This window comes from Mercenaria mercenaria, chromosome 12, assembly GCF_021730395.1.
Source record: "Mercenaria mercenaria strain notata chromosome 12, MADL_Memer_1, whole genome shotgun sequence".
Classification (NCBI taxonomy): domain Eukaryota; kingdom Metazoa; phylum Mollusca; class Bivalvia; order Venerida; family Veneridae; genus Mercenaria; species Mercenaria mercenaria.
In genome coordinates this window covers 46,785,421-46,813,060 of record NC_069372.1, presented here as the reverse complement: position 1 = coordinate 46,813,060, position 27,640 = coordinate 46,785,421, and the positions used below count along the sequence as shown (strand labels likewise).

The following is a 27,640-nucleotide window of genomic DNA, read 5'->3' as shown; positions in this document are numbered from 1 at the left end:
ATCAACAGACTTACTGTTGTTCAGCTACATAATGAAAATCCACTTTAAAAAATCTCAAGTACATTTTACTTGGAGTAGAATTATGTCAAATTAAGTCATTCACCTGGCAATACCCAACCAGTTAACCTCCATCCTACATCAAAGAAAATTTTGCTGACGTTCAGCTGCCATGTGCTTGGTTTGTTTCAAGCTATTCATCAAAATGTGTCAGAGATATCAGTTCTTAATAGAAAACAAATTGAATGGGTTTTTTTTTGTTTTTGTTTTTTTTCTCTAAAAAATACAGTGAAAGTAGGATTTATCATTTACGAAAATCCAAAGTAAGTAGCAAATTTATTACCAATCGGAAAAAAATGTTTTAATTTAAACTGGATGTGAAATGTCATTTGCTAGAAGAATATAATTACTTGCTGAGGTTTTTTTGGTGCTGAAATTATCGATAAATTTTCCACGATTAGTTACTTTGTCTTCCGACTTCGGAGCTTGTTTCATCAACTTAATCCGAGCCAAATGCACGTAATGTTTTATTGTCGGCAATTAGCGCCTTCTAAACATGTCAACTGATCTGGATTTATAACGGTTTACATTTACAGAGGGTCTGTATCAAACACGATGCTTCAGTGATTTTTTTTGCCCTTTTGGGAAAAGGTCCGGTACCGGATAAATTGGGAAAAATAGCGGGGTTTTTACCCAGATTGGGAATTTTTATAGTTAATTAATAACATCATTTAGAATGCTTCTTCCTTTAATTCCATGTAAATATCATCAAACAAACTGTTTGAATGGTTAAATCATGGTGAATGTCAATGTAACTAAGTTTTCCTTCAGCAATCATCAAAATGTAAACTTAATTTGGTCATTTGGGAAATTTTTGGATGATAATTGGGAAAAAAGATTGCATTTTTCAATTGGGAAAAGGTCCTTTTAGGGGTACTTTATAAAGAAGGAAAAAAAATCCCTGCTGCTTTCACACTAGTCTCACACTTCAAACAATGCCGGCAGTTTTTACGAGGCTGTCAATCAAGAGTTAAACCGCTTTGATTAGTTACGGGGCAGAGCTAATCACATCATTCGAGTGAAGTTACGTCATAGTATATTGATTTTGTCGTCCTTTGAAAATATTGGAAGTCCTTTGTACGCCTCTGACATTGTGTATTGGCGTATGGATCATATTTTTTGGCGTATTTTACGCCGGGATGCCGCTTATCGGAAGCCCTGCAAGGTGCACAACTTCACATGCTGAACAATATTCCCATGATGATTCATTACCTTAGGCTGATATGTGCCACACAACTTTTATGCCTTTATATGCATATTTTTGACTTAGTCAAGGACCATAACTCTGCCAAGGCTGAGTGATATCTCTAGCAAACCCCAGGTGCAAAACTTCACATGCTGAATAATATTCATGTAATGTTCAATAATACTGGGTCAAGTATTTTTTAGATACATGCATCACAAACTTTGGCCCTTTTCATGCATATTTTGACCAAGTCAAGGGCTATAACTCTGGTCTGGCTGTATGAGATCTAAATTAATTAAGATTCCTGGTGCACAACTACATACACTGAACAACAATCCTGTGACGTTTGATGACTTGGTCCTATACTTTTTGAGATATGAATGACACAATTTCAGAAAGACAAACAGATCAAACCCCTAGCCACTTCCTTTAAGAAAGCAGAATGTAGAATTTGCCATGTTAAAGAGTGACACAAGCTATTTAAATGGGCTGTGTTTTATAAGAGCTCTGGTGAGTACTAAATATCTCACATTAAGACAGTGCACAATATCTATTCAAAGACTGTGTTTGTTAGTTTCTTTTTCGCTGTGATTCGGATATGAATTATCCGAATACAATGCCACGAAAAATCATGATTTGTTTATTCCAGCGCTCTGGTCAATATCATAAGACAGGAATGTCCCAGGTTATTTTTTCTTGATAATTCTTGCCTCTGGCGCTTCGATTCGCATAAAATGTTTCCTAAATTTTTACAAAAATACAATAAAATTACCAGAAATGTTTTCTCCATCGCGGCTTCTGTTTATAAATCATCGACGAATATATTTCTAACTGCGTTGTCATCTTCACAGGGACATCCCTATTCTGCGGCCGTGCGGCCAAATTTGCGGCCATTTCTGCGGCCAACTGCGGCGCTTTTTATTATGTTTATTGCAGTCATTGATGATAAGATCTTTACCCCCTAATGTTTTATACTGATAATAATCAGTGATAAGCGTAAAAGAATTGTTCTATCATTGAGGTAGAAAATCAGTAATCTCTTTATACAATATTTTAATTTGACAACTTCAATAAAATTTGTTCTTTTAATTAAGATTAGTGAATGAATAATCATTGTACTTGTTAGCTATATTTGTCTTAATTAAGCTTTTTGGAGAAAACTCATAAACGGTACTTTTTTCATATAACAGTTGGTGGATAAAAGTATCATTGACAAGTACGTCGGATTACGTTGGAGTAGTCAGTAAATGATATAAAATATCAATGATTAGGCATCAAGCGGATGGAGAAATCAGGGTGCGACACCTTATGTACCAGACACTTTATGTACCACTTTGACACTTAGTGTACCACCTATATATTATATAGTAATTGTATCTCATTGTGTAAGCACTGTCAATATGTGATAATTACCTGTGAAAACAACTTTGATTTAATTAGCTTAAGTCCATAGAATGTTGTTAACATTTCTATGTGCATTTAATTTTACCTTATTAATTATGACAATTAACATGTAATTTTAGTAAAAAAGCATTTAAAGTAACATAAAATATAACATTTTCATCAGATCAAAACAAAAATGATCATCCAATATATATCATATATGTGGTACACAAGGTGTCCAAAGTGGTACATAAAGTGCTGGTACATAAAGTGTGTGGTACATAAAAATGACACATTCGAAATATAGAATAACAGCGAAAATTTTGCGCTGCGGCCAACCGAAGCGTCTATACCTAACTTTAGTGCTTAGTGCAGAAAGATGAGAAACTTTATACCTCACTTAAAGTTTAAGTTTTACATTTGAGTTGAGACCTTACTTAAGGTTTACTTTTAGATTTGAGGCAAAAAAGGCCTAGTTGCACGCCTGATATCACTATTACAATGATCTTAATATGTTCTATAATTCTATAGCATGCATTTGTTGCAAGAACGGTATCTTGTAATAATTTACATGTACTCAGATGAATCTAGATTGATGCGTGCCTTTTTACCGACTTTTGATCAATACCTTAGGTAAGTTTTAGACCCGACCGTCTCTAAGGAGCTAGAATATTCAATTATATTGTACTTTTTCTCGGAAATCCTTAGTTTAATAATCATCATAAATAACCAATGGAATATATATGCGTTTAAAATACAACTGCATGATTTATTTAGAAAACGTACCCGGGCCAAATACGAAACTCCCCCACAACTCTAAAATGGGGCATAACTTTTTAGATGATGTATGTTACATTCTACCAATTCAATTCCTTTTTTATTTCATATTAATAACAAAACATTCAGACCTCATTTTCAGCACTTTAGAGCATTTCAATGATATGAAAACCATATATGGTCATTTAGTATAACATGTCTTCTTATCAAAAATAGAAAAATATTGATATGTTATGTTGAATGTAAGAAAAATAATCTGTTCTGAGAAACATCACCCTCTAAAAATGCCCCCATGAAAACAGCCGTTCAGCAGTTACGCGTAGGTAGACATTTTTCGCAAAGAATAAAACTTATTCCAAGAAATTTACAATGAAAATGGTCTAGATCAATTCTCAATACTATAAGCAATAAACATAAGCCAAAAATTTAACTGTCACCTCCTCATGTCACTCATTATACCAGATTTCATCCATAGCATGGAACTACATTTTGGACTACTTCACATGTAACACTGAGTAGTCACTTCCGGTTTGGTGTAATCCGTCCTTAAAGAAACATTTTTCATACTCAAAATGTGTTATTTTCACTTAAATTGTACCAGTAACCTAAATGCATGAAAAAAATACCAGTTTCAGTTTGATACAATCAATTTTCAAGGTTTTATGGCTTTTTCAGTAACGTATGCTAGCGCGCCAAATTTCCTGGAAAAAAGCTGTCGCGACATCATTTTTGACCACTTTTCCTTGCTTGAACTTATTTTTGCCATATTTTATCACGTTTTACCAATGAAAATGGTCTAGATCTATTCTCAATACTATAAGCAATAAACATAAGCCAAAAATTTAACTGTCACCTCCTCATGTCACTCATTATACCAGATTTCATCCATAGCATGGAACTACATTTTGGACTACTTCACATGTAACACTGAGTAGTCACTTCCGGTTTGGTGTAATCCGTCCTTAAAGAAACATTTTTCATACTCAAAATGTGTTATTTTCACTTAAATTGTACCAGTAACCTAAATGCATGAAAAAAATACCAGTTTCAGTTTGATACAATCAATTTTCAAGGTTTTATGGCTTTTTCAGTAACGTATGCTAGCGCGCCAAATTTCCTGGAAAAAAGCTGTCGCGACATCATTTTTGACCACTTTTCCTTGCTTGAGCTTTTTTTTTGCCATATTTGATCACGTTTTACCATAAACTGCTCTCAAATCACACACTGTTACTGTAAAATATACCCAAACTCACCCCTGACACCTAAAACATACCAATATTTAGTCAATAAATATGCATTTTTTGAAAAAAAATACACCCAAAACAGTGATTTTGAAATATTTTTAGTTTTTCTTCTTTTTCTCTGCTAAATTGCACTGAAATTGTCATCTTCTATCATAATCTGGCCAAACTAGCCTATTTACAGCCACATCTAAACAAGTTTAAATTTTTACCCCTGCACAACTTATAGGTTACATTCTACCAATTCAATTCCTTATTTATTTCATATTAATAACAAAACATTCAGACCTCATTTTCAGCACTTTAGAGCATTTCAATGATATGAAAACCATATATGGTCATTTAGTATAACATGTCTTCTTATCAAAAATAGAAAAATATTGACATGTTATGTTGAATATAAGAAAAATAATCTGTTCTGAGAAACATCACCCTCTAAAAATGCCCCCATGAAAACAGCCGTTTAGCAGTTACGCGTAGGTAGACATTTTTCGCAAAGAACAAAACTTATTCCAAGAAATTTACAATGAAAATGGTCTAGATCAATTCTCAATACTATAAGCAATAAACATATGCCAAAAATTTAACTGTCACCTCCTCATGTCACTCATTATACCAGATTTCATCCATAGCATGGAACTACATTTTGGACTACTTCACATGTAACACTGAGTAGTCACTTCCGGTTTGGTGTAATCCGTCCTGTAACATGTTCATTCAATTGTCAGATCAACACACTGAACGATATTTGTCGGGTTTAACGTCACACATGCTCGTGGTAAACTAGTTCATGATAGAGGAAGACTCCAGATGCCCCTCAGTCCTAGCATTATTTCAGGGTCGGGTGATTAAACCTGGATAGAGCCGCCGATCTTCCACAAGCAAGAACGATAGCTTCTTCACTTTGATAACATTTTATGCTTTTTCCATATGGAAATACTAGTTATAAGACGTGAATGCAAATGGCAAATGCAAATGATTGCAAATGGCGGAGAAAATGCAAGGCTTTTTTAAATGCATCGGTTTAAAAATTACATACAAAAGGAAAAGAAAGGTAATTCATGAAGTACAGTTTTCATAGTTATGTTCCATGTTAGATATGATACTGATTACTTGTAACAGGAAGGTCTAATACGTATCAGTTGTTCCAGCTTATAATGACAAGAAATAACTACTTTTAATTACAACCATATTCCTCAAGTTGTAAAAGAGATGATGTGAATGTGCATCGACATTTCAATCTGAAATTCTGGCATAATTCATGGAAATTGATTTCTGATATCACGCAATAAAGTATTGACGGTCAAACGAAGTGTATAATATTCTATGACTTTGTTCTAATCACTTTTCAGACTAGCCATTGTTAAAATATCACCTAATTTATGTACTTGTTTTGTTATCACATAACTTTATACCTGTATATGAAAAGAAAACAGAAAAGAAAATATGTGGAACTGCGACTCACAACTGAAATTTACATCTTGTCAAAACGGTTTATACAACAATACAGGCACTAGAGCGCTAAAAAGAATTAAAGATACATTAACCACTGAATGAATTACAGTCCAGTACATGAAAAAATAACTTGACCGTTTGCCATAATGTAAGGGCCTGTACTTTGTGTTACGAAAGATTTATCAGCTCAGTGTGATTTACATAGAGGATATTACATAAGTGTCTTTTCATACTGAATCTGTTAACAAAGCGGAATAAAAGTATAAAATGCGAATCTCTGTTGAGCATTTTATCTGTTTTATTCGACGAGTGTAATAAATTCAATGTGGAAAGGCAAAAAATATTATTATTATTATCATCATCATCATTATTATCATCTTCTATTATTACCAGATTTATATAGCGCTCTTTTCATGATTAACACGTTCAAATGCGCTTTACATTCATAGCAAACGCAGCCACACAGGGCGCCAAATTCATCCTCTACAAGTACAGACAAAGAGCGATCTGACTAGAGGTACAGAGTGAGATAAAGCCACAAGAACAGATGGGGAGAAATCATTTTTAGATACAGGCCTGTCCGGCTAACTTGCCCTAGCTATTTGCGAATAGACATTCTGGTTCTTTAAGGTAGTTCTGCACGTTTGGACCGAAACTTTTTCTACAATGTAGAATTTGATTAAACTCTGATTTTCCAAAACTTCTGAATATTCCTAGAAAATTCAGCAAATAAAAAGGATAGGGTCGTGTACTTGATTTTTTGCTAGACTGATTTGAAAAATTTGGACCTCACGCAATTTTTCATAATGGAGTCTATGGGAAAATAGCAACTTTCTTAACATTTTCGCAAATAGAAAAATTTCCACAATGTAGATTTTAATGAAACTTCTCACAGTCGTAAATAAACATAAGGCCTATAATACAGTGAAATAAAATGTATAGGTTCGTTGTGCTTATTTCTGAGATATTTGGCCATGATTAAAGTGAACTGACTATTTGAAGCTAATTTTAAGACATTTGATATCATATCTTTGCTTTAGAAAGATAGCGACTGTTACAAATTGATAACTTTATTCACAGGTTGCTTTTAATTCATAAACTGATTTTCATTTCCGTACGCCGAATCCAGGTTTTATTTTACTTTTTCCGGATAAATGACGTTACGCCATCACTTCCGGTTTATGTAACGTGCTGAACTACCTTAACGTGCCTGATGTATAGCACAGATACACGCGAAGACATCTTTCCTGGGAAGAACCAGTACAGGCCTCTTAGTTAGTTGGAAGACACTCAAGAGCATCTCAAAAATTTCCAGTGCCTGAACCGGAATTCGAAACCCTGACCTCTGGATTGACAGACAAGCGTGTTACCACAAGATCACCGGTCCACTGTAAAATGTATTATTCTTTTTATCACATGTTAGCTTTTCCTGCTGCTAAAACATCAACAATTTTTCTTTCTTTACCTGTTTTAGATCAGGTCAATTCGACCAACGTATCACCTTATTTTTTTACAATAGTGTAAAACGAAAATTATGAAATACATGTAGCTTTATTTCACTCCCTCGATGCCAAACATTTAATAAAACCTATTATTTAAATTATTTCAACTTACATGCTCTCCTCGGCACGTGCGAGTTTTTTATCTTCACTAGACCTTTTATCTATCAATCTAAAGGCAAAGTTCAGTACTGTCTGCAGTTGGATCAGGCATAGTTCAGTTGAAGGCATAGTTCAGTACTGTCTGCAGTTGATTCAGGCTGCAATAACACAATACAACAGATTAGTTATCCGTCGTTGCACATTGATGCGCAATATTAAATCACATATTTCTTAGATACAATAGTCATCAACATTGTTCACCGCACATTTTCAACTTTTATTTACTTTTCGAATTCCATGACAAAATTTTAATGGTATAGTTTTTTAAAGTCAAACTTAAAGCAATTGGCATTGCATAGACTTTTCGTGTGCAACCCACATTTACTGGTGTTCTTTCGCAGTACTCTATTGCAGGTCCAGTAGAAGAGTGTAAATTATACTCCTAGCCCGGAAGTCCAGGGTTTCAACTTTGTAAGGAGCTTGATTTTACCGTGATAACATCAATCTCCCACCTACGTACAAATACCAAACTATCCAGAGCTCTGATATGAACGTGTCACAAATCGTGTTTGCAATTCAGTTTAGTACAAGATGTTTCAAATCAATGACTGACTTGGACAAGAACACAGCTGATTAACGTGTTGTATAATAAGGTTCAATGTAAACATCACAAAGTACATTTTGTACGTTTTGGTGTGCAAAATATAACAATAGAAAACAATACGGCTCACTTTGTGAAACAGAACTATAGGATATCTAAATTATCAGTTACATGTTTTGTACTGTTATTTTTTATGTAATACTCGTAAATACAGAATAAAATGCAAGAAGCTAGGTCCCATCAACAATTCACTGTATGAGTTACGCAAGACACGCTTTACAGACAACTTATGCTAATAATTTGAAGTATTTCTAAATTTAATATGATCAGGTGTGTGTGCCAACGTTCGTCACTAAGTGCTTGACGTAAGTCAATACACAAGATAAGGGTTATGGTAATTGACATTCTTACTTACCTAATGATGATAAAAATGTTTAATGTTTCAAAGCTACAGTATTTAAAAAAGTGAACCTAAATCGAGTGATTTCAATTTTCTTCATTAACAAGAGCTGTCACTGGACAGCGTGCTCGACTATTCTCAGTGCTTGATAGTATAATATAAGCTATAAGTAAAACTTTAACATTACAATAAGCATATTCTAAGTCGAAAAGGGGCCATAATTCAGGCAAAATGCTTGATAGAGTTGCCTCCTCCTTTTTACAGACTGGGGTCATGATAGTAAACAAGTATGCAAAATATGAAAGCAATATCTCAATGGACTTTGAAAATATTTGGGGTGGTACGCAAACTTTAACAATTGTGTGACGCTCACGCCGACGCGATTTGACAGTAAAATGAATATATGTCTCAATAAGAGACCTCTACTTTAAAAGGAAGATACACCAAGATATAAAAAGACCCTACTACTTAGAGGGGTTAAAGGTCAGGTATGGAAGGGGTACTGACATTCTTTATTTTGATGGAATTAAATTATATTTTTATCTTTAAAAGTACCAAAGATATGTCTATAAATGAAGCTTTCGAAAAACTTTAACATGAAAATAATTCAAAGTATAATAACTTGGTGTCCTTGACCTTGAGTATAATGGGCCAAGCCCCTACACACACACACTTTATTTGTATGTTGGACAATGTTTATGTGGAGTTACAGTAAGATATAAGCAATAGTAACAAAGATATGATAGAAAAACAAAGCTTGCCGAAAAATTTTAACCTTAAAAATAACCTAAGTATAACATCTTGGTGCCCTTGACCTTGGGTATAATGGACCCGGCCCCTGTACATACTTTGTTTGTATGCTGGACAATGTTTTTGTGAACTTACAGTAAGATATAAGCAATAGTAACAAAGAAAAACAAAGGTTGCCGACAACCTTTAACCTTAGAAATAACCCGAGTATAACACCTTGGTGACCTTGACCTTGGGTATAATGGGCCCAGCCCCTGCAATACTTTGTTTACATGGTGAACAATGTTAATGTGAACTTACAGTAAGATATAAGCAATAGTAACAAAGCAAAATAAAGGCTGCCGAAAAACTTTAACCAAGAAAGCTCACGCCGACGCCGACGCCGGGGCTAATAGAATAGCATCCCTGTTCTCCAAATAGTGGAGATAAAGATTTAACCAAAAATAATTCAGTCTTCTATGTACTAAAAGGGCCATAATTCTGACAAATGCAATGTCAGAGTTATGGTTCTTGGTCAACGCACTCACCTAATGACGATAAATAGCTGCAAAGTTCCAAAGCTATTTCTCTCATAGTATCCGAGAAATGTGAACTTAACAAGTATTTTAACAACAAAAAAAAAACAACATTTTTTTAAGTACAAAAAGGGACATAATTCTGTCAGACTGCATACGAGAGTTAGTTCATGGCCTACTTGCTCATTTTATTATGATAAACAAGTGCGCACAGTTTCAAAACTAAAGCTCATACAAATTATGAGAAAAAGTGAACCTAAGCAAAAATCTGAACCGACATCGACGATCAAATAACGAGATATTTTTAAACCCAGACGAGCTAAAACACGAATAATATCTCTACGAAAGATAACATTTTCCCACGAATGAATGAAGGATGATAAAAGAACAGGAATCGGGCGAGAATCTGAGCCTTTTTAATTCAAATATGTTCCACAATTTAGTGTACTGTTTTTAGGGTTAAGGAAAGAAATATCTAAAAACAATGTTTGATGGCATGTGTTTTTGCACACATTTTAGTTGAAAAAGATTGTATTTATATTAAAATCAACCAAAATCAACCAAGGATCATCTCCTCGGTTACTAGAAGGTATCAGTGAAATACATATGGTTGTCAATTAGCTTGATAGTTATTTGCACGCAAAACTTTAATCAAATCCTTTAAGTCGAAAAAGGCCTATAATTGACTTTGAATTTAGACAAGAGTGAGCTAACTTGATAATTGACTGTGAAATGTTTCAAGAGCACTGCCTGTTGGTGCCATCGCTCGTCTGCAAGTGCTGGTCAGTATGTAAGAAATGTGTTATAGTTCAGAACAAAAGGGGCCGCAATTCTAACAAAATGCAGGTTAGAGTTATGGTTCTTGGCCTACATAGTCACCTAACTATTGATTAACAAGTGTGCAAAGTTTCAAAGCTGTAGCTCTTATAATTTTTGAGAAAACTTTGACCTAAACAAAAAAATAACGAAGGGACTCAAATTTTCTAAGTATAATAAGGGCCATAATTTTGACAAAATGCACATCAGAGCTTTGGTTCTTGGCCTACTATGTTATCTAATGATGACGAACACGTGTGCAAAGTTTCAAAGCTGTAGCTTTTATGGTTTTGACCTAAACAAAAAATTTAAACGACGCCGACACCGACGCCGACGATCAAATGATGCTGAACAATTATCTTAAGTTTGAATCAAATCCCTTTTGTAATAACAGAGATATGGTGAACATGCATCAAAACTAACATAAAATTCTATGTGAAAAGGGGGCATATTTCATAAATGATTCTTTTAGTAATAAACGAGATAGAGCGAAAGTGCACCAAAACTTTAACCTGGAATTCTAAGTAAAAAGGGGAGATAATTCATGAAATATTGGTGTGAGAGATATGACCCTTGCGCCATATGATGTGGGTGATGATGTGGAATAACTATTTTAAGTTTGAAGTAAATTTATTGAGCAATAACAGAGATAAATGTACCAAAACGTTAAGAAAGGTGCAGACGCCGAAGGACACCGGGGTCGAGTATAGTCGAGCTAAAAAAGCCGAAGAGTAGTGTTTGGTATTGCTGTGACATATTTTCATAAGAAACGGTTTAAAGCTAACTTACCTCCGCCATTATAAATACATGTGGTATTTGCACCATTCAGTCGGAATTGGTACGCGTTGCTAGTCCTTTCCTAACTCGATCTGTCGTTGACTCGATACTGGTTATAACCGGTGACGCCACCTGAAAGTCATAGGTTCAAATTAGTCTACATAAATGACTATTACATGACATTTTATATAATTCAGCGGACTGTAGTATACATATATAGGAATGTCTTGCCGGTCAATAGTATAACTATTGCCCGAGGTTCGACAGAAGACCAGTTTTTTTTCAAATTTTGACTGTAACCCAACAAAATATGGCGTTGAACTTGAACCGATCATGTAGCATTAACTGTGGACCGTTGATTTATAAGAGCCTTATAATCATACACAGTTATTAAATCTTTTTGCGATCAGTAATTGTTTTAGTCTACGGATCGCGGGAGTATGTTCTCCGTGATGTTTTTTGGGGAAAATATGTCGTATCTGAATGGAGAATTTGGCTGTTACTTGTGCTGGTACAGGTTCCATGAGCATTAGTTATGCTAATTGTGTGCCATTACTTAACTGAATCTGAATGCTTCGACTTTACACCAGTAAAACCTGTGTCGAAGTGAAGACTAAAGAGTTTTAGACCACCCCTCAGGTAAATTTCCATTTTGGAAATTATACCTGGCAGACCCGTAATATTCATAGCATGTTCAGAAGAAGTAGAAAATACTTTCTATATAAGTCATCTTGCTCGGTAATATGTTTTTTGTCTTATAATACATGTACTTCAACTGTTCAAATTCTATTTTGTAAAAGGTATGTACATGTATATTTGATAATGCATACACAGACGGTTATTGACTGAACACTATTTTCCTAGTCCGAAGGCCGAGGGTTCGAATTTTGTCAGTAGAAGCATTTCAAGCAGAGTCTGCACAGTCCTTCAATTCGACAAGACTTCGTATCAGAATCACACCTAGTTTTTACCAAGTTTTAAAGAAATTAAGCTATAACGTACCTGCTTCCGTGAAACATGCTACTATCAGGGCGTCGTCGGCTTTTCTTCTGCATCATTTTCTATTCTTTATGACTGTTTTCAGTTCTACCCGTCAAACTAATGTCCGAACTTTTGACTTGTTCATCAGATCTCACATATAGCTCGTGCGGCTTTGAGTGGTTTATGCACAAAGGTTGTAATGGGACAATTCAATGGATTTATTTAAGCCCCTGGGGCTTTTCTTTATTTTGCAATCAAGGTCGTAATAAAGTGCGCATTCACGTCAACACAACACAAAATCCTATGCCCCAATGATAACGTGATGTTTACAAACATAATTATAAATAGATTGAAATGAAGCATAGAGAATTCAACATTTTTTTTATTTTTGTAATTGGTCAAAAATGTAAATATTTCTTTTAGTTTAATAGTATTTTTTTTGTATTTGTTTTTAAGGCATTTAAACAATAATATGAACGCATATATGAATATATAATTCTTGCTTTCATACCACTTACAAATTAGCTTACTGATTATGTTCTTCAGATCTTTTGCCGTATAGGTTCGAAACTCGACGGCAGTTAGTTTTTATTTCTTGTTGCTTAAAAAACTGATTCCTTGATTTTCATTACGACACAACGATAGAGAAATATCTGACGCCGATATGGCAGATGAGAAAAGTTATTTGATATTAATTAAATGCCATTTAGCCTACTAATTTAATAGAAAAAATGGAAACTCCACAGGTCGCTCAACACGACGAAAACTTTGCAGACTTGCTTTAATTGAGCCTGCTCATGGAACATACTTATAGAAAGTTTAGGAAGAGCTGTGCTACAAATTTCCACATTTCGTTAGAGAGGCCGTGTTCAAGCCAGACATGTAAAATGCAATAGTGTTACTTACCCCTGCATCGCCGATGTTCTGATTAAGTAAATGAAGGGTATGCTTTTATGTCTGGATATAAAATATTTAGGGCTGTTTAAAATGTGTAGAGGCTTACAGACTGAAATACTGAAAACGTAGGTGGTTTCGGTGTCTAAATGAAATCACATATTATTTGTGATTTCTGCGGATCGCGACGGCCAGAATCTCATTCGAGTCGAACAGTTCATTGCCATAGAGACAGATGTGATATGGTCAAAATATTTGACTTTTATTGACGTCATACTTGCATTTAGTTCGAAAATTGCATAAAAGTATTTATTGTCAGCTGCAGACTTTGATATAGAAAACAGAAAGACAGAATGTGTAAGAAATAGTATGTTATTTGTACAGGCTTGTCTGCAACTCTCATGATAAAAAATAGTAACACGGATCAAGCCAATATTACATGGTTTATTTAATTTATATATAAATTGCTGTTTTGTTTACATATCCTAACTTGATCAGTCTTATATTGTTGGGTTTTACGTAGTCCAACTCGTGACGTAATTACCACTTTCATTTAATTTCAGTCTGATATTTCTGTGAACGGACCGTCAGGAGAGGTAACTGGAGTCACGGACTAGGTCTAGGTTTTACGTCACACCGACAAAAATGTTCGTCACATGGCGACTTTTCAGCTTTTCGTGGTGGAGGAAGACCACAAGTGCCCCATTAGGTATTAGCTAAAAATGGGCTTCTTGGTAGAACGTCTGACCTTCCGTAAGGCAGCTAGAAGGCTGCCTCACTTCAATGACTAATACTTTCCAAGCGACTTTCGAACCGACAGTGGTAAAGGGCAAGTGACTCTTTAGAAAGTCGGGGACGTTAACCACGCGGATATCATCTAAATGCAGTTTCCATTCGAGTTAAAAGGCAACGCAGATTGGAGTAGTACTGATATGCAGATGATATTCATTTAAAAAAAAATCATTTTTAGACATTAATGGGTTTATTTTTTAAGAAAAAAAAAACAAAACAAAAAACAACAACAAAATATACTCCACTCTCCAATGTTTGCGTCATTTCTCTTACCTCCGTCACACATGTCTAAAAAAGAAGTGTCCACGTGTCGTCATGACTAGGAGTAACTATTTGCTAAGAAGGACTAACTAGTCTAAGTCGTAACTAGAAGAAACGTAGTCCTAATTAGGACTGAGTTAGGCGGTTGATCTAGTAACTTCTGACTCGAAAATACTATTGTCCTAATTAGGACTCACTAAATATTAATGAGTAGGCCTAGTTATACAAGACCTAATTCTAAAAAAATATACTAGATCTAATTCAGTTCTTACGACGCTTATTTAATATAGATCTAGATTTTTTTCTAAATATATATTTTATGACTGTAGATCTAAATATTTACCTTAAAACTGCTATGTGACGTGGCCTGGTTTGAGGTCTTCAGCAACTACCTCTGTTTAAAATTTGCTGGTTCCTGGACTAGCAATAAACTAGCGCGTAGTGTACATGTATTTTCACGAGCTGTAATTTACATTTGTCATGAAGCGCCTACCTTTAGAAATGGACATTATTACGTCACACTCATTACGTAGTGTTAGTCAACATAAGTAACATGGGGTAACCAATATCACAGTGAGCAGGTGGTTCCAAGGTTTTTCTTCTTTTTTGCACGGTGAAATTTACTCAGAAAGAAACTGAATGGATATAAATGGCTGCATTTCTACCATTTTACCGAAATGAACGAAAACGATAGACCTTTTTCGTTATGTAGAATAGCTATGTGTTCATTTAATCCTGGTGTTATGCCGTTTGTCCAAACACTCAAGTACAGTAAGTGGGGAAAGGAGACGTTGTTTCGTGTTTTCACCATATCGTGGTTTCGTTTTTTAAAATCGTAGTTTCGACTTTTCATCATCGTAGATCTAGTTTCGTGTTTTCACCATCGTGATTTCGAACTTTTACAATCGTAGTTTCGTCTTTTCGAACTCAATATGCGCCGATTGCCCTTACGTACGCCGGGAGTCCATAGATATCCAATCAATATCATCTTTGAAAATGGGCACTTATTTGATGTACGAAGGTTAATGTAAAACAAAATGTAATAACTTTGACCTTAAAAGGTTTTGTAAGGTGTTCTGTTCGAACCATCGTCATTTTTATTTCTGAACCCCGTATCTCGAAAGTCAAAATCGTGAAACTACGATGATGAAAAGTCGAAAACACGATGGTGAAAGTCAAAATTACGATGGCAAAAACTCGAAACTACGATCATCGGGTGAAAGTCGAAATTACGCAATATCATTTCGCGTTTTCGCCATCGTCGTTTCGTGTTTTCTTCATCATGCTTTCGACTTTTCATCATGTAACTAACTAACACTTATCAAACTTCCGGTTATAAAATCCGAAGTAAATCACATTTGAAAAAACATAAATTCATCATACCTGCAAACATCCTAAGCCGATTATGATTGTGTACTGTCAAAGAAACTTTTTATTTACTTTGGAAAACCCCAACAATTTCAAGAATTGTGACGTATTATTCGTGACGTCATTTCAGCTTTGTTACACCTAAAAACCACAGGTGTTAGACACATAACCAAATGCTTTACTTAATAGACCTATATATGTATATAATAGAGTATTATGATGCAACAGGACTTCGCACTATGTAAGAGAGAAAACTATGTGGATAATGTTACAGTATTTTTCAAGAATTTTTGCAAAAGATTGTCACGTGATCTCCACCGAAATGCAATATTTCTTATTATACTGCTCTATCTCCACTATAATTTAACATTTCTTAGAATTACATTGATCTATAACCAAATAATAATGGACATAAGACATTGTAATACTAATTTCAACTTCAGTTCTAGAAAACAAAGAAGGAATTCCATGCTATTAATTCCATGCTATTATGTCAAGTAGATCAATTAATGGAATAGAGCTGGAGATAGGACTTGAAATCCCGAATCCAACGGTATATCATAGATCTACTCAATTTTCATTAAAATGGAGTTTGAGCATCGTAATAATGACAAGACGTAATGTAGAATCTAGGGATAATCCACCGAGATTGTTTAAAGCACGAAAATGTTGAATTCTGTAAAACGAAGTATAAAAGTAAGGATGACACGTGGGTCCTCACCTAGATAGTTTCTAAAACATCCCACATAGGCCTAAACATAAATGGTGAATTCTGTGCGTGTTTTAGGGGTCTTAGATAAATATTTCCGGCAAAAGAGATTTTTTTCTCTTTAAAGGTAGGGGGTTTCGAGAGTCCACCACAGATGTCTTTGAAACACAACGTAAAAGAATGGTAAAATGTGGACGTGGACTTACTCGAATAATTTTCCAAAAATCTAAACTTTCCGTCGTTAGATTTAGATTTTTATTTTGGTGTGCGAGTGGTATTTTGGGGTCGTCCCCGGACAACGTATGGAAATGGTGGGTTCTGTTTGTTTAGATGGGTAAAAAACATATCATTCACACAGAAATGAAGCTTCTTTCACAATAAGGTAAACGATGTCATGTATCTTATTATTTATCCACATATATAAATGCGGATGATTTTCTCTAAATATTTATCGCAGATTTTGGCTTTTTTTCTTTATTTGTATACGACGTAGGCCTATTATGAGAACACCTGTAGAGGGCGGTAGGCTCCAAACGTTGTTCGCTATCTAACTTGAGCAGTTTTTATCCAATGTTCACCAAACTTGGTCAGAATGTTAACAAATCGGGCAAGTTCGATAATTAGCCGGATCGTTCAAGTAGTTCAGGAGTTACACTCCTTTAATTGCTCAAATTGCAAGTATTGACAGCGTCCGCTCTTTAGCTCAAGCAGTTTTTATCCAATATCCACCAAACTTGGCCAGTATGCTGATTTGCATTATATCTTGGCCAAGATCGATAAGCAGTCAGATCAATCTCAGAAGATCTGGAATTATGCCCCATGAATAACTCAAAATGGCGAATGTTGACAGTTTTCTCTTATATGAGCATTTTTGTCCAATTTTCACAAAACTTAGTCGGAATATTTATGGACATTATATCTCGCGCAAGTTTGATAACCAGCAGCAAAAGTTACTTCCCTTTAGTTTTGGGATAGTTTTAATGTGTATTTGTGATTCTTCCTGCATTACGGGCGTAATTTATGAGAGTTTCGCACTCTTGTTTGATTATATGAAAATTGACAAGCCTGTTTCTCAAAGTAAACTTAAGACAACATCAAAACTAAAACTATGTGAAAGTTGTTTTACGAACTTCCTTTTAAGTAGATTTAAGTAAACTTTTCGGTAAATCCAAGTATCAGCACTGTCAAAAAAAAACAAAAAACAATTGAACCTATCTTTATCTATAAATTACAGGGTATTTAATTAGCTCAGTAGGGAGAGCGTTGGTCTACGGATCGCGGGGTCGCGAGTTCGATCCCCGGGCGGGGCGCATGTTCTCCGTGACTATTTGATAAAAGACATTGTATCGGAAAGAATTCGTCCTCCACCTCTGATAATTCAAGTGGGGAAGTAGTTGGCAGTTACTTAGTTACTTGCGGAGAACAGGTTTGTACTGGTACAGAATCCAGGAACACTGGTTAGGTTAACTGCCCACCGATACATGACTGAAATACTGTCTCTTGCTAAAATGATTAATCAGGTTTTTTTTATTTTTTATTTTTTTTATGTTTTTGCAATTATAACTATCGGAATAAATTTCAAATGTATTAGCTAACGACATGAAACATTGTTTTGTAAACATTTTACTATAGGGATAACGCATTTTTTTCCCGTGTTATACGTTGCTACATTCACCCTAACGGACTCGGGCACCAAATGATCCCTCGGGGGTCTGCAGATGCTATAACACGAAACAAATAATATATTATATATATTGCTATGCTAGCAACAAAACATGTAATAAAGCAACGTGTAAAAAAGCGAGAAAAAAATGATAAAACGTCAACCAGCGTCATCAGACTAGGGCCGTTATATTTTCAAGGTCAAAGGTCAAGGTCGGATGAGCGATTAAGTTCCATCATGACTCTCTTTGAAATAATATTGTCCATTCCTCACACAAATATTCTTTTTGTGAATCATGAGATTATCATTAATACCGTTTTGCGGCTTTGTACATATCTAACGCATTTTGGTACTACATTTTTATAAACTACCAATTTGCGCTGAGTGTAACGCATTTTGGTAGTACCAAAACTCGGCCGAATTTGGTAGTGACTACCAAATTGCGCTGCTAACATTTTGAGGTGCAACACAGCTTGAAGATGAGGAGGTTCTGCTTTGTGGTTTCTAATACACAGTTGATTGATCGTCCGATAATTTTCGACTTTCTGAGCATGCCTCATTTTCAAGATCAGATGCTGAAACTAAAAACTAATTTTGTGGGGTTCCAAATCAAAAGATCTATATAAAATGTATTAAAATCTGCCAAAGTCTAACTGCGACGGGACAGCTTAATATCATAACTAGCATTTCAGTTGTAATGCAGTTTCTGTTAAAAATTGTAATCAGTGAAGCCTATCCTTCATCGTTGGTATATGAACATATACTGACTTAAGAAATAAAGATATCAAATAAGATTTTTGACTGTACATGCCACGGACGATGCTACAAACTATAAAACTTTGAGATTTTACACAGGGAATCTATGATATAGTCCGAGTAAAATGTAATCATTACCCAAGTGAAATTAGCACCATTCCACAATGTCTCAGACATGTTAAAATTATGAATATTCAAGATAAATTCTGCCCTCTTTCATTGTTTTAATAGTGCCATGAAATCGTGTCTGCCTGGTAATTTGTCAGCATTTGTTTCCATATCTGGACAGTTTACAATGCACTCGAGATACAGTCTTCGCACTGAAGCACTATCGAAGTTTTGGCGGGAAAAAAGCGAACGTGCATTGCATGTCCGACACCATGCTTGCCGAACTCTTCAGATTAATAAAAAATCCAAGGAAATCATTCGAAGCAGGGATCAATATATATACCGCAGATTGTTTATTCCGTTCCCACGGAAAATAGTAATACGAAGGGAACCTTTCTCGTACCATCAAACCACCACTAATGAACTGTAAAAGGCCTATGACAGTGAAATATGATGTCATATACTTATATTCAAACTCGCCAAAGATTAAAAATATTTAGAAATAAGTCCGGGACAGGACTAATTTAAAAGTTACCCATTACAAAAACAACAGAAAAAAACAACAGAGGGAGAGAGGGGGAGGGAGAGAGGGAGAGAGAGGGAGAGAGAGAGAGAGAAAGAGAGTTACATCGGTGGTATTGCTACCGTGCCGCGTTATGTCAGAATAACTCCGAATCTTGCGTTACCGACAGTTTACCCAAATGCTATTTGTTATCGCCAACAAATACAGTTATACAGTTAAGTGCGTATAAGTGTGTATGCTCACAGTGTTTATTTTGGCGGGTAAATGGGCGCATTAAAGTTGTGGCATTTTATTAAATGAAAAACAGAAATGAGCCGCGCCATGGGAAAACCAACATAGTGGCTTTGCGACTAGCATGGATCCAGACCAGCCTGCGCATCCGCGCAGTCTGGTCAGGATCCATGCTGTTCGCTTTCAAAGCCTATTGCAATTAGAGAAACTGTTAGCGAACAGCATGGATGCGCAGGCTGGTCTGGATCCATGCTGGTCGCAAATGCAAATTGGTTTTCTCATGGCGCGGCTCAAATGTGCATCCTTCTTCTATAGGAAGCCCGTGTGAAATGATTTCGTACGGAGTGTAAAAAAGGTGTTCAAACTCGGTTTTGTTATAGATTATTTCGATTCTAATATATCTTTATAGCAAAACTTATATAAATTAATATAGAACTGTTTATTGACGCATGTATAGCACCAAAATGGCAGATCGTCACGACCTTTGTTTATACAGCCCAGGACTGGAAATGGTAATGCGTCTTACGGAATAGTTCCACTAGGGCGCAAATGATGGCTACTTATTCTGCAAAGCTAATAACCGACTCCGTGTGTGTATAAATTAATCAAGACAGTTATGTTATAAGGCATTTCGTTCAAACATGTTTTTAATTAAAAACTGTTCATACTTGAAAGCGCTATTTCTCGATGCGTGCATGGCGCTAAATATCACGTCGACGTAACGTACTTTTTCCAAGTTCGTACTTTAGCCGTAACAGAAGCATCATACTCAAAGAATATGATCATACTTTGCCCATATCGTAATTTTTAAGAATTGTCATCAAGGTGCCGCTAGACTGATAAAGAAAAATCGCGTCGGAAAAGTACGATCTCGGAAAAAGTACGATCTCGACTCCGAGCTCATATGACTGCTTCTTGGAAAATGGTTTTCCAAATGGATATTAATTTTGTTTTGTGTGATCGTAAAATTTATCTATCCAGTCATGTTCATGTAAGTATTGAAATATTTTGTTTTAGAATTTCAGAAACACACGCATTTTAGGGAAATATTTATGTGCCCACTAATAAAGTATTTTCTGTTGTAAAGCGGCACTATAAACAAAAAATGAACGGAAATATACAGGCATTTTAAGTAAGATTTTTAGATTTAAACTCATGGAATTTCTAAAAGCTGTCAATTGAATGAACTACACTGTATGGTAGATATAAGAAATATGTCAACTTGATGAATATAAAATTAGCAAACTTATTGTTATCATTAATATCGAATTTTGTCATATTCTACATCATAACTTTTGGATATCAATAATTCGTTTAATTATCTCAGTCTATCAGTATTTTCTAAAATGGCATTTTGTTACTCAGAAAGTTAATAATTTGCTCCACCGTTGTTAAGTATGTATAGCTAATTTGAATAAAAACTAGCAAATATGTAAACATTTCCAGGTATAAGCAAACGCTTACACTTCTTTTTCTGCCAAAGGGTAATAATAGTCTTGTTTCACTCTGATTTTTCAAACTTTCTCTTCGTTATTGTGAAATCCAATTTTTGTATTATTTTTTCCAGTTGCCATTGATAACGTTTTTTCTCTAATTTTTTCTGATGTCACTGATGGCATAATTTTAAATGGCAGATTTTAATGATCAGATTCGGTTATTCGACTACTCTACTCTGCAACTACTCTACTATGTAGGTAATGTTCTACGATCTGCGGTTAAAACAAGTATTAAATACATAGCGGTAGCAACGGAAAGTACACTTAAGCAAAGTTTAAAAGACAGGTGGTCAAACATCGCACTAACTTCTTTCCAACTGACATTGGATTTCATTTTATTTGTTTTGGAGCACTGACTTCTTGCGGCACCCTTTTCCGCAGAATCACAGCAAAAGGAGGTGAATGATCCATCAAATGAACCGGCGTCAGAAACATTCGAAAATGAAACGCCCCTTTTGTCGTCATGTTCTACACTGCTGTCATCTGACATGCATTGCCGTTGTTTTTCTTGACTGTCGCAGCAGTCCATCTCTCGCTCCCCTAAATAAGTTTTATTGCGGTCATGTCTAAAACGTTTTGTAAACATTTTCCACCTAGTGGTCACAGGAAATGACACGTCACGGTGGAAGAGCCACATGCTAAACACGGCGGCTACGGTGGTCAAGGCGCTGATAGTCAATACAGTTAACAAGTAAAAACTTAAAATGGGCATCGGGTTTGAGGTTTTAGGAAGTGTATCTCCTGTTACAGTTAGAAAAACTGCAATAGACAACAACACTGAAATGCTGAAAGAAATTCTTTCCCCACTTTCCGTTGGCATGAGAAATGTTAAGGCATTTAAAAACACTAAGCATATCATCGGTATTAACACGTTTACGATAACAAACTGGGGCTTCCGTTCCAGCAGAAGTAAAACATCCAAGTTCACGGCACCATGAATGGTATATGATATATGAAAGTCTGAATCTACCAAATTCCAAGCTCCATTTTCTGAAAACTGTATTAGATAAACTTTCTCATTCATCTTCGTTAAGAGCACTTCTGACCTCAAAGACGCCCATACCGTAAAGTTTAATGAGCATATGTGTCTGTCGAATGGGTAATATGTTATATCGACTGTACAAGAAGCTAAGAGAACTTCTCCTGGATAAAAGCTCGCAGTGCCGTCATGTTTGAACCGAATTAGTTGCCAGGAGTCGCCAATTTTTTCAATTTTGTTCAGTGTTAACAAGTACCAAATTTGGTGTCCAAAACCAGCTGCTTTCGCGCACAATATTGGAAATGCCGCCATACTGTTCTGGGTTCCATGTCATGAATTCATCAACCCATTCTAGATACAAGAATGAATTGACCGAAATCGACTCTTTCACTTCGTCAAATTCCTTAATTGACATCAGCCCAAGTCCAAATTTCACACCCACGTGCATTGACTGATTTTTAACTGGTCTTATGTTCCTGTCATAATCAGAAAATAACACTTTCAGAAGTGTCATTGTATCGTTAGCTGTGTTACAATATATGTTAGGAAAACCAGCTAAAAGAAATGCACAGGATAGAAAATAGAAGATAAATCTTGCATGTAAATTCATATTTTTCCTGATCAAATTCGCAGTTTCGACTGATTTCGGTGTATATCAATAATCGCCGATAATCGCCGAAGAATAATTCGAGATGTTGCGTAACAGAAAACAATTTCTCTAACACGTTGAATGTCAATAATCTTACTGTCCAGAAATGTCGTGAAACACTTATGTGATATGGAATATCACGTGAACCATCGGTGCGCAATTCCTGAAATAAACAAAAAAGAATTTATAAAAAAAACAAACTTAATCTATGCAACTTACATAAATGTTCCCTGTATGAGCTCGTATACATTCATACATTTTTTTTTGTTGAACGACAGCAATTTTTTGTGTTACAAATAATATTTATAATTGTTTTGATTTGATCAAAAGTGAATATTATCAATGTGGAATACTAAATTAAATAGGTGAACTACATTCAAAGAAAATACCGTTTGTGGTCTAACCAATTTTGCCGTTTATTTTATTTGAATAATAGAAAAATTAAAACATTAACCAGACAAGATATATTTTGTGATGATATATAAAGGTGTATATCTTATATCAATCTACATAAATAAATATCAAATCGTACATAATTTATTCTTATCTTTGTTGATGTATTACGTGAAACTATCTGTTCTTTTTCACTGTCAAATTGTTAAATGCGTAATTTATGCTTTTCGGAGCGTTTCTTTATAATTGAGCCGCACCATGAGAAAACCAACACAATAGTGCATTTGCGACCAGCATGGATCCAGACCAGCCTGCGCATCAGGATCCATGCTGTTCGCTAACGGTATCTCTAATTGCAATAGGCTTTAAAAGCGAACAGCATGGATCCTGACCAGACTGCGCGGATGCGCTAGCTGGTCTGGATCCATGCTGGTCGCAGATGCAAGTTATGTTGGTTTTCTCAAGGTGCGGCTCATACTGTTTTTCAGATTAGATGTTTGTTTATGTCAGATGAACAGATATTATGCCAACATTTTATGTTAAATACTTGAAAATATGAACAACTACTGTACACAGTTTCTATGTTAACATAAAATTGATATGATATGTGTGTAAACCAGGTCTGTGCATAAGTAAACACAGTATGGACATGAACATGTAATACCACCAAGAACACTGGACGTTTTTAATACAAATTTCTGCGACTAATGTAACATTTAGATGTGAAGATGTGATTGCATCTCTGTGTTTTTTTTTAGTATTTAAACAATGTAGATACATTTGTATTTAAATAATGATTTCACATAACTAGGTGGAACGTAGTTTTCAGCAATTATTTATTTTATTTCTTTACAAATGGCATTCATTTTTAAAGCGAGGACAACTTTTTTTAGCATATTTTAAGTATCCATTGCACAGGATAGTACGGCAGAACATGTAATGGTCAGGTATACAGATTGTTGTTATGATGTTACTCGTTTATTGATGATATATCTTTATCCTGCTGCCGGCAAGTGGTTCTGCCTTTGCGACCAGTGCACACCAAGATCAGTCTGCACATGGTCTGCACTGTCCGCTATTCAGTCAGTAAATTTTCAGTAAAATCCCCTTCAAATAATATATGGTACTGCCCAAATTGAAAGATGGACCAGTCCATTTTAGAAATTTAGCAGGCTAAAGGTTAAAGCAATAAAGTAATAGTCAATTTGAAGGAAACTGAAACGTTGTAAATGTGATTGAACTAAACATACGAGTCATATCTGAAAGTAATGTAGCACAACTAAAGTAAACAATGTATAAATAATTGGTATTGTCCGTAAGTATTGACCTGGCACTCATGAATATTCCGTATATTTCCGTAAATTAATTTTCGGTGTCCGAATATAAATAGCGGTATAACTAAATATTACATATATCGTTCTTAATTGATATAATGTCGTATGTGCAGATAGCTGTGCGGATAAAGCATTTACCTGCCAATATCAGGATTGTGGGTTCGAGTCCTACGTCCGACCATATATTTTTTCCCAAATGCAGACTTACTACTCATTTGATCAAACGTATCGTGATATTTATGGTTCATTTATTAACAGTAATCATATTTTCCCGTTGTAAAAAATGGAATAAAATTGTTTTAATAGTATCTTAGATAAAAACTTTAAAAAGACAAATTACCTGTCACCAACGCTCCAGAAAAAATATTACAAGAGAAAACAATCAACATTCATGAAATATGACACATAAAATAATGTAAACGATAACCTTACAATGCATTAAATTGAAGAAAAAAGATATATTCAGTAAGTGATTTCGAAGCCATAGTAACGTGCGTGCTAGTCAGACATTACCTCTACGCCACCGTGTCATCGATTAACTTTACATGTTACTGTAGTAAAGTAGATACTTTCAGGATACTAATATTGCGTAAATTAACGAAAACGCCCGAAAATATTGGCGAATATTAATGAGTGCCAGGTCAATACTTACGGACAATAGCAATAGAATATTGATTTGACAAAAATGTGAAGAAAACTAATATCACAAAAATATGAATGAACCGAGAATTGTAACAATAATTTTAAGGAAAAAATGTGAAAATCATTGAAAGCAATTATTTATTTCTAAACTAGAAATGCGAAGAAAATCCTGAAAGCAATCAAATATGTTTCAACACAAGTTATGGAAAACTGAAATAAATAAAATATAAGTAATTTAAATAGTTCTGAAAAACTGAATTTAAAACCTTAAGATTTGCTTAGAAAAATAAGAAACCACTTACTTCCAATTTTCTACAGGTAGTTTCTCTCTAGATTATTTTTGCACGTATGAAAAAATGTTGATCTCAAGTATATTTAACACTAAATAGTTCTAAATTTACTCCACTTTCCCTCAAAATATCTGCTTATTTACAAGTGCATTTGACGTTATAAGTAGAGTAAAGTCATAGAACTGCCACACAATATCTTATTAACAATTTCGTTTGGGTAATTACCAGATGACCCTTATAAATGCGGGTTTAATGCCCTGTTTGCTAATTGGGAGGTGTTTCGGTCATCTCAATCCACCTGCAGTCATATAACTAGAGTAAATTGGTTGACGGACATCAGGATATCAAAATCTTATTAAGCTATTAGAAAGCTTTATTACATTTACGGAAAAAAAACACTAGGATATAAGAAATATGAGAAACATGTTAAAATGACTTAATGAGTTGCGCAGCATTCCTCTCATGTATATGTTGCGATCAAAGTTTGCTTGGAAATACATCACAGTCTTCTACGATGTATCAGTCTAGTCCCGTGATTATTATTTGTTCGTTTTTAAGTTGCATACACAACTTTAGATGTTGAGACAACCTTCAATCTTCTTATTATGGGGTCGGGGGAGACCCCAAGGTGCTCATCTGGACATAATTTCAGGCACGTTGGGTCATCTTTGTGGAACCGCCCACCTGTAAGCTAGCTGTATGGGTTCTCAATTCCCGTAATTAGCTTTAATTTTGATTTGTTTTAGTGGGGAGACTTCGGGGCGAAAAATGTGTGGGATTTTTTCGGGTGGAGAAATCACTATCGTTTTGTACGCCGTTGCTCGCTCGTGATGCGTAAACGGTTTGGAACTGGGTTTTGAAGTAAGGTTTTTCTGAAAGATTAATCTCTTGCCGAAAAGGCGGCCAATCATTGATAAGGAAATATTGTTTTGAAAAAAAAATACGGACCTGGTAGCAATGCACGTGTGAAACTGTTCATATTTACCTTGTAGATGGCTCATTGTCACAGGAGCAAAATTTTTTTCGAAATGGCTTTTGTCATTTTTTTCCTAAGAAAACATTATAATTGTAATAAATGTAAGTGCATATGGCCCATGGACCTATACTGTATCCTAGGTACGTTACTGCCACCTGTGACGGGGTATTGTATTTGTGAGGTAGTTATTTGCATCAAGCTTAATTTTATGCTCGTCATGTTACGATTGATTTATTCATTAAACAGGTGGTGACTTTTAACTTTACAAAGGTCACGAGTATTTACAATGCGATTTTTTCGTGTTGATTAAAGTACAATCGATAATTAAGACCTGGTCTTATTTCTATTTAGTTATCTTCTTTCCTTCTAAAGCTGGTCTCGTCTCTGAGTCACGTGATATACGTTATAAATCGCACTGTTCAGTGTTACCAAAATTACTGTCTAAATATAAAAAAGAAACATGTTGTTACGGAAATGATGAACAAGACGTAGGACAAATGGAGCGACGGAACTGTCTTAGCACTAGACTGGCATCAGTCATTAAATGTATAGCACCTGGCCATAAAATCAATCCTCTCTGATACCACTTTCTGATTTTGTTTTTACAATATCACTTGTCTCTGTGTTGAGATGAGCCTAGAGAGAAAATGTTTTTCTGAGAAAATATCAGTGTCAGTATGAAGAAATTAATATTATTACAGATTATTTGATCTCAATAGACTTTGTAAGTCTATCTTAGCACATGTGTATAGCATTTCCGTAATGAAAACCGACATTTCTCATGAAAATACATATCATTCGTATGCGATTTTGGCATTATCCGGTGTCATTACTGGCCCATTACCTTTATAGTCGATATGTTGTCTATTTATTTAACCTGAAGTGATTCTGCCTTTAAGACAAGTACATGCCAAGATCAGCCTGCACATCATGGGCAGCACTTTTAGCTAATTAGTCAGTAAATTTTAAACACTCCTTTGAATAATACGTGGTACTGCCTACATTGAAAGCAGGGCAATTCATTAAAGATTTAGCA

The 27,640-nt window shown here is 35.1% G+C and overlaps 1 protein-coding gene and 1 pseudogene across 2 annotated transcripts in view; both read right to left on the bottom strand.

Annotated features, from left to right (window-relative positions):
• The window catches only part of LOC123533696 (inactive peptidyl-prolyl cis-trans isomerase FKBP6-like), a 54,117-nt gene extending 42,255 nt beyond the window's left edge, over nt 1-11,862 (bottom strand). Inside the window, exons 1-2 of one of the 2 annotated variants that reach the window (XM_045315478.2) lie at nt 11,572-11,862; nt 7,714-7,858 (exon numbers count right to left, since the gene is read on the bottom strand). Coding sequence is in view for 1 of the 2 variants with exons in the window: in XM_045315477.2 (XP_045171412.2) it covers nt 2,016-2,033 (18 nt within the window). In the remaining variant the exon portion in view is untranslated. Of the gene's footprint in view, nt 1-2,015; nt 2,093-7,713; nt 7,859-11,571 lie in introns of those variants that run through there. The other variant, XM_045315477.2, reaches the window with a different exon arrangement.
• A 9,311-nt stretch (nt 11,863-21,173) lies between these two features.
• LOC123535272 (neuronal acetylcholine receptor subunit non-alpha-2-like) lies at nt 21,174-23,121 on the bottom strand (annotated as a pseudogene).
• Nucleotides 23,122-27,640: the final 4,519 nt, after the last annotated feature.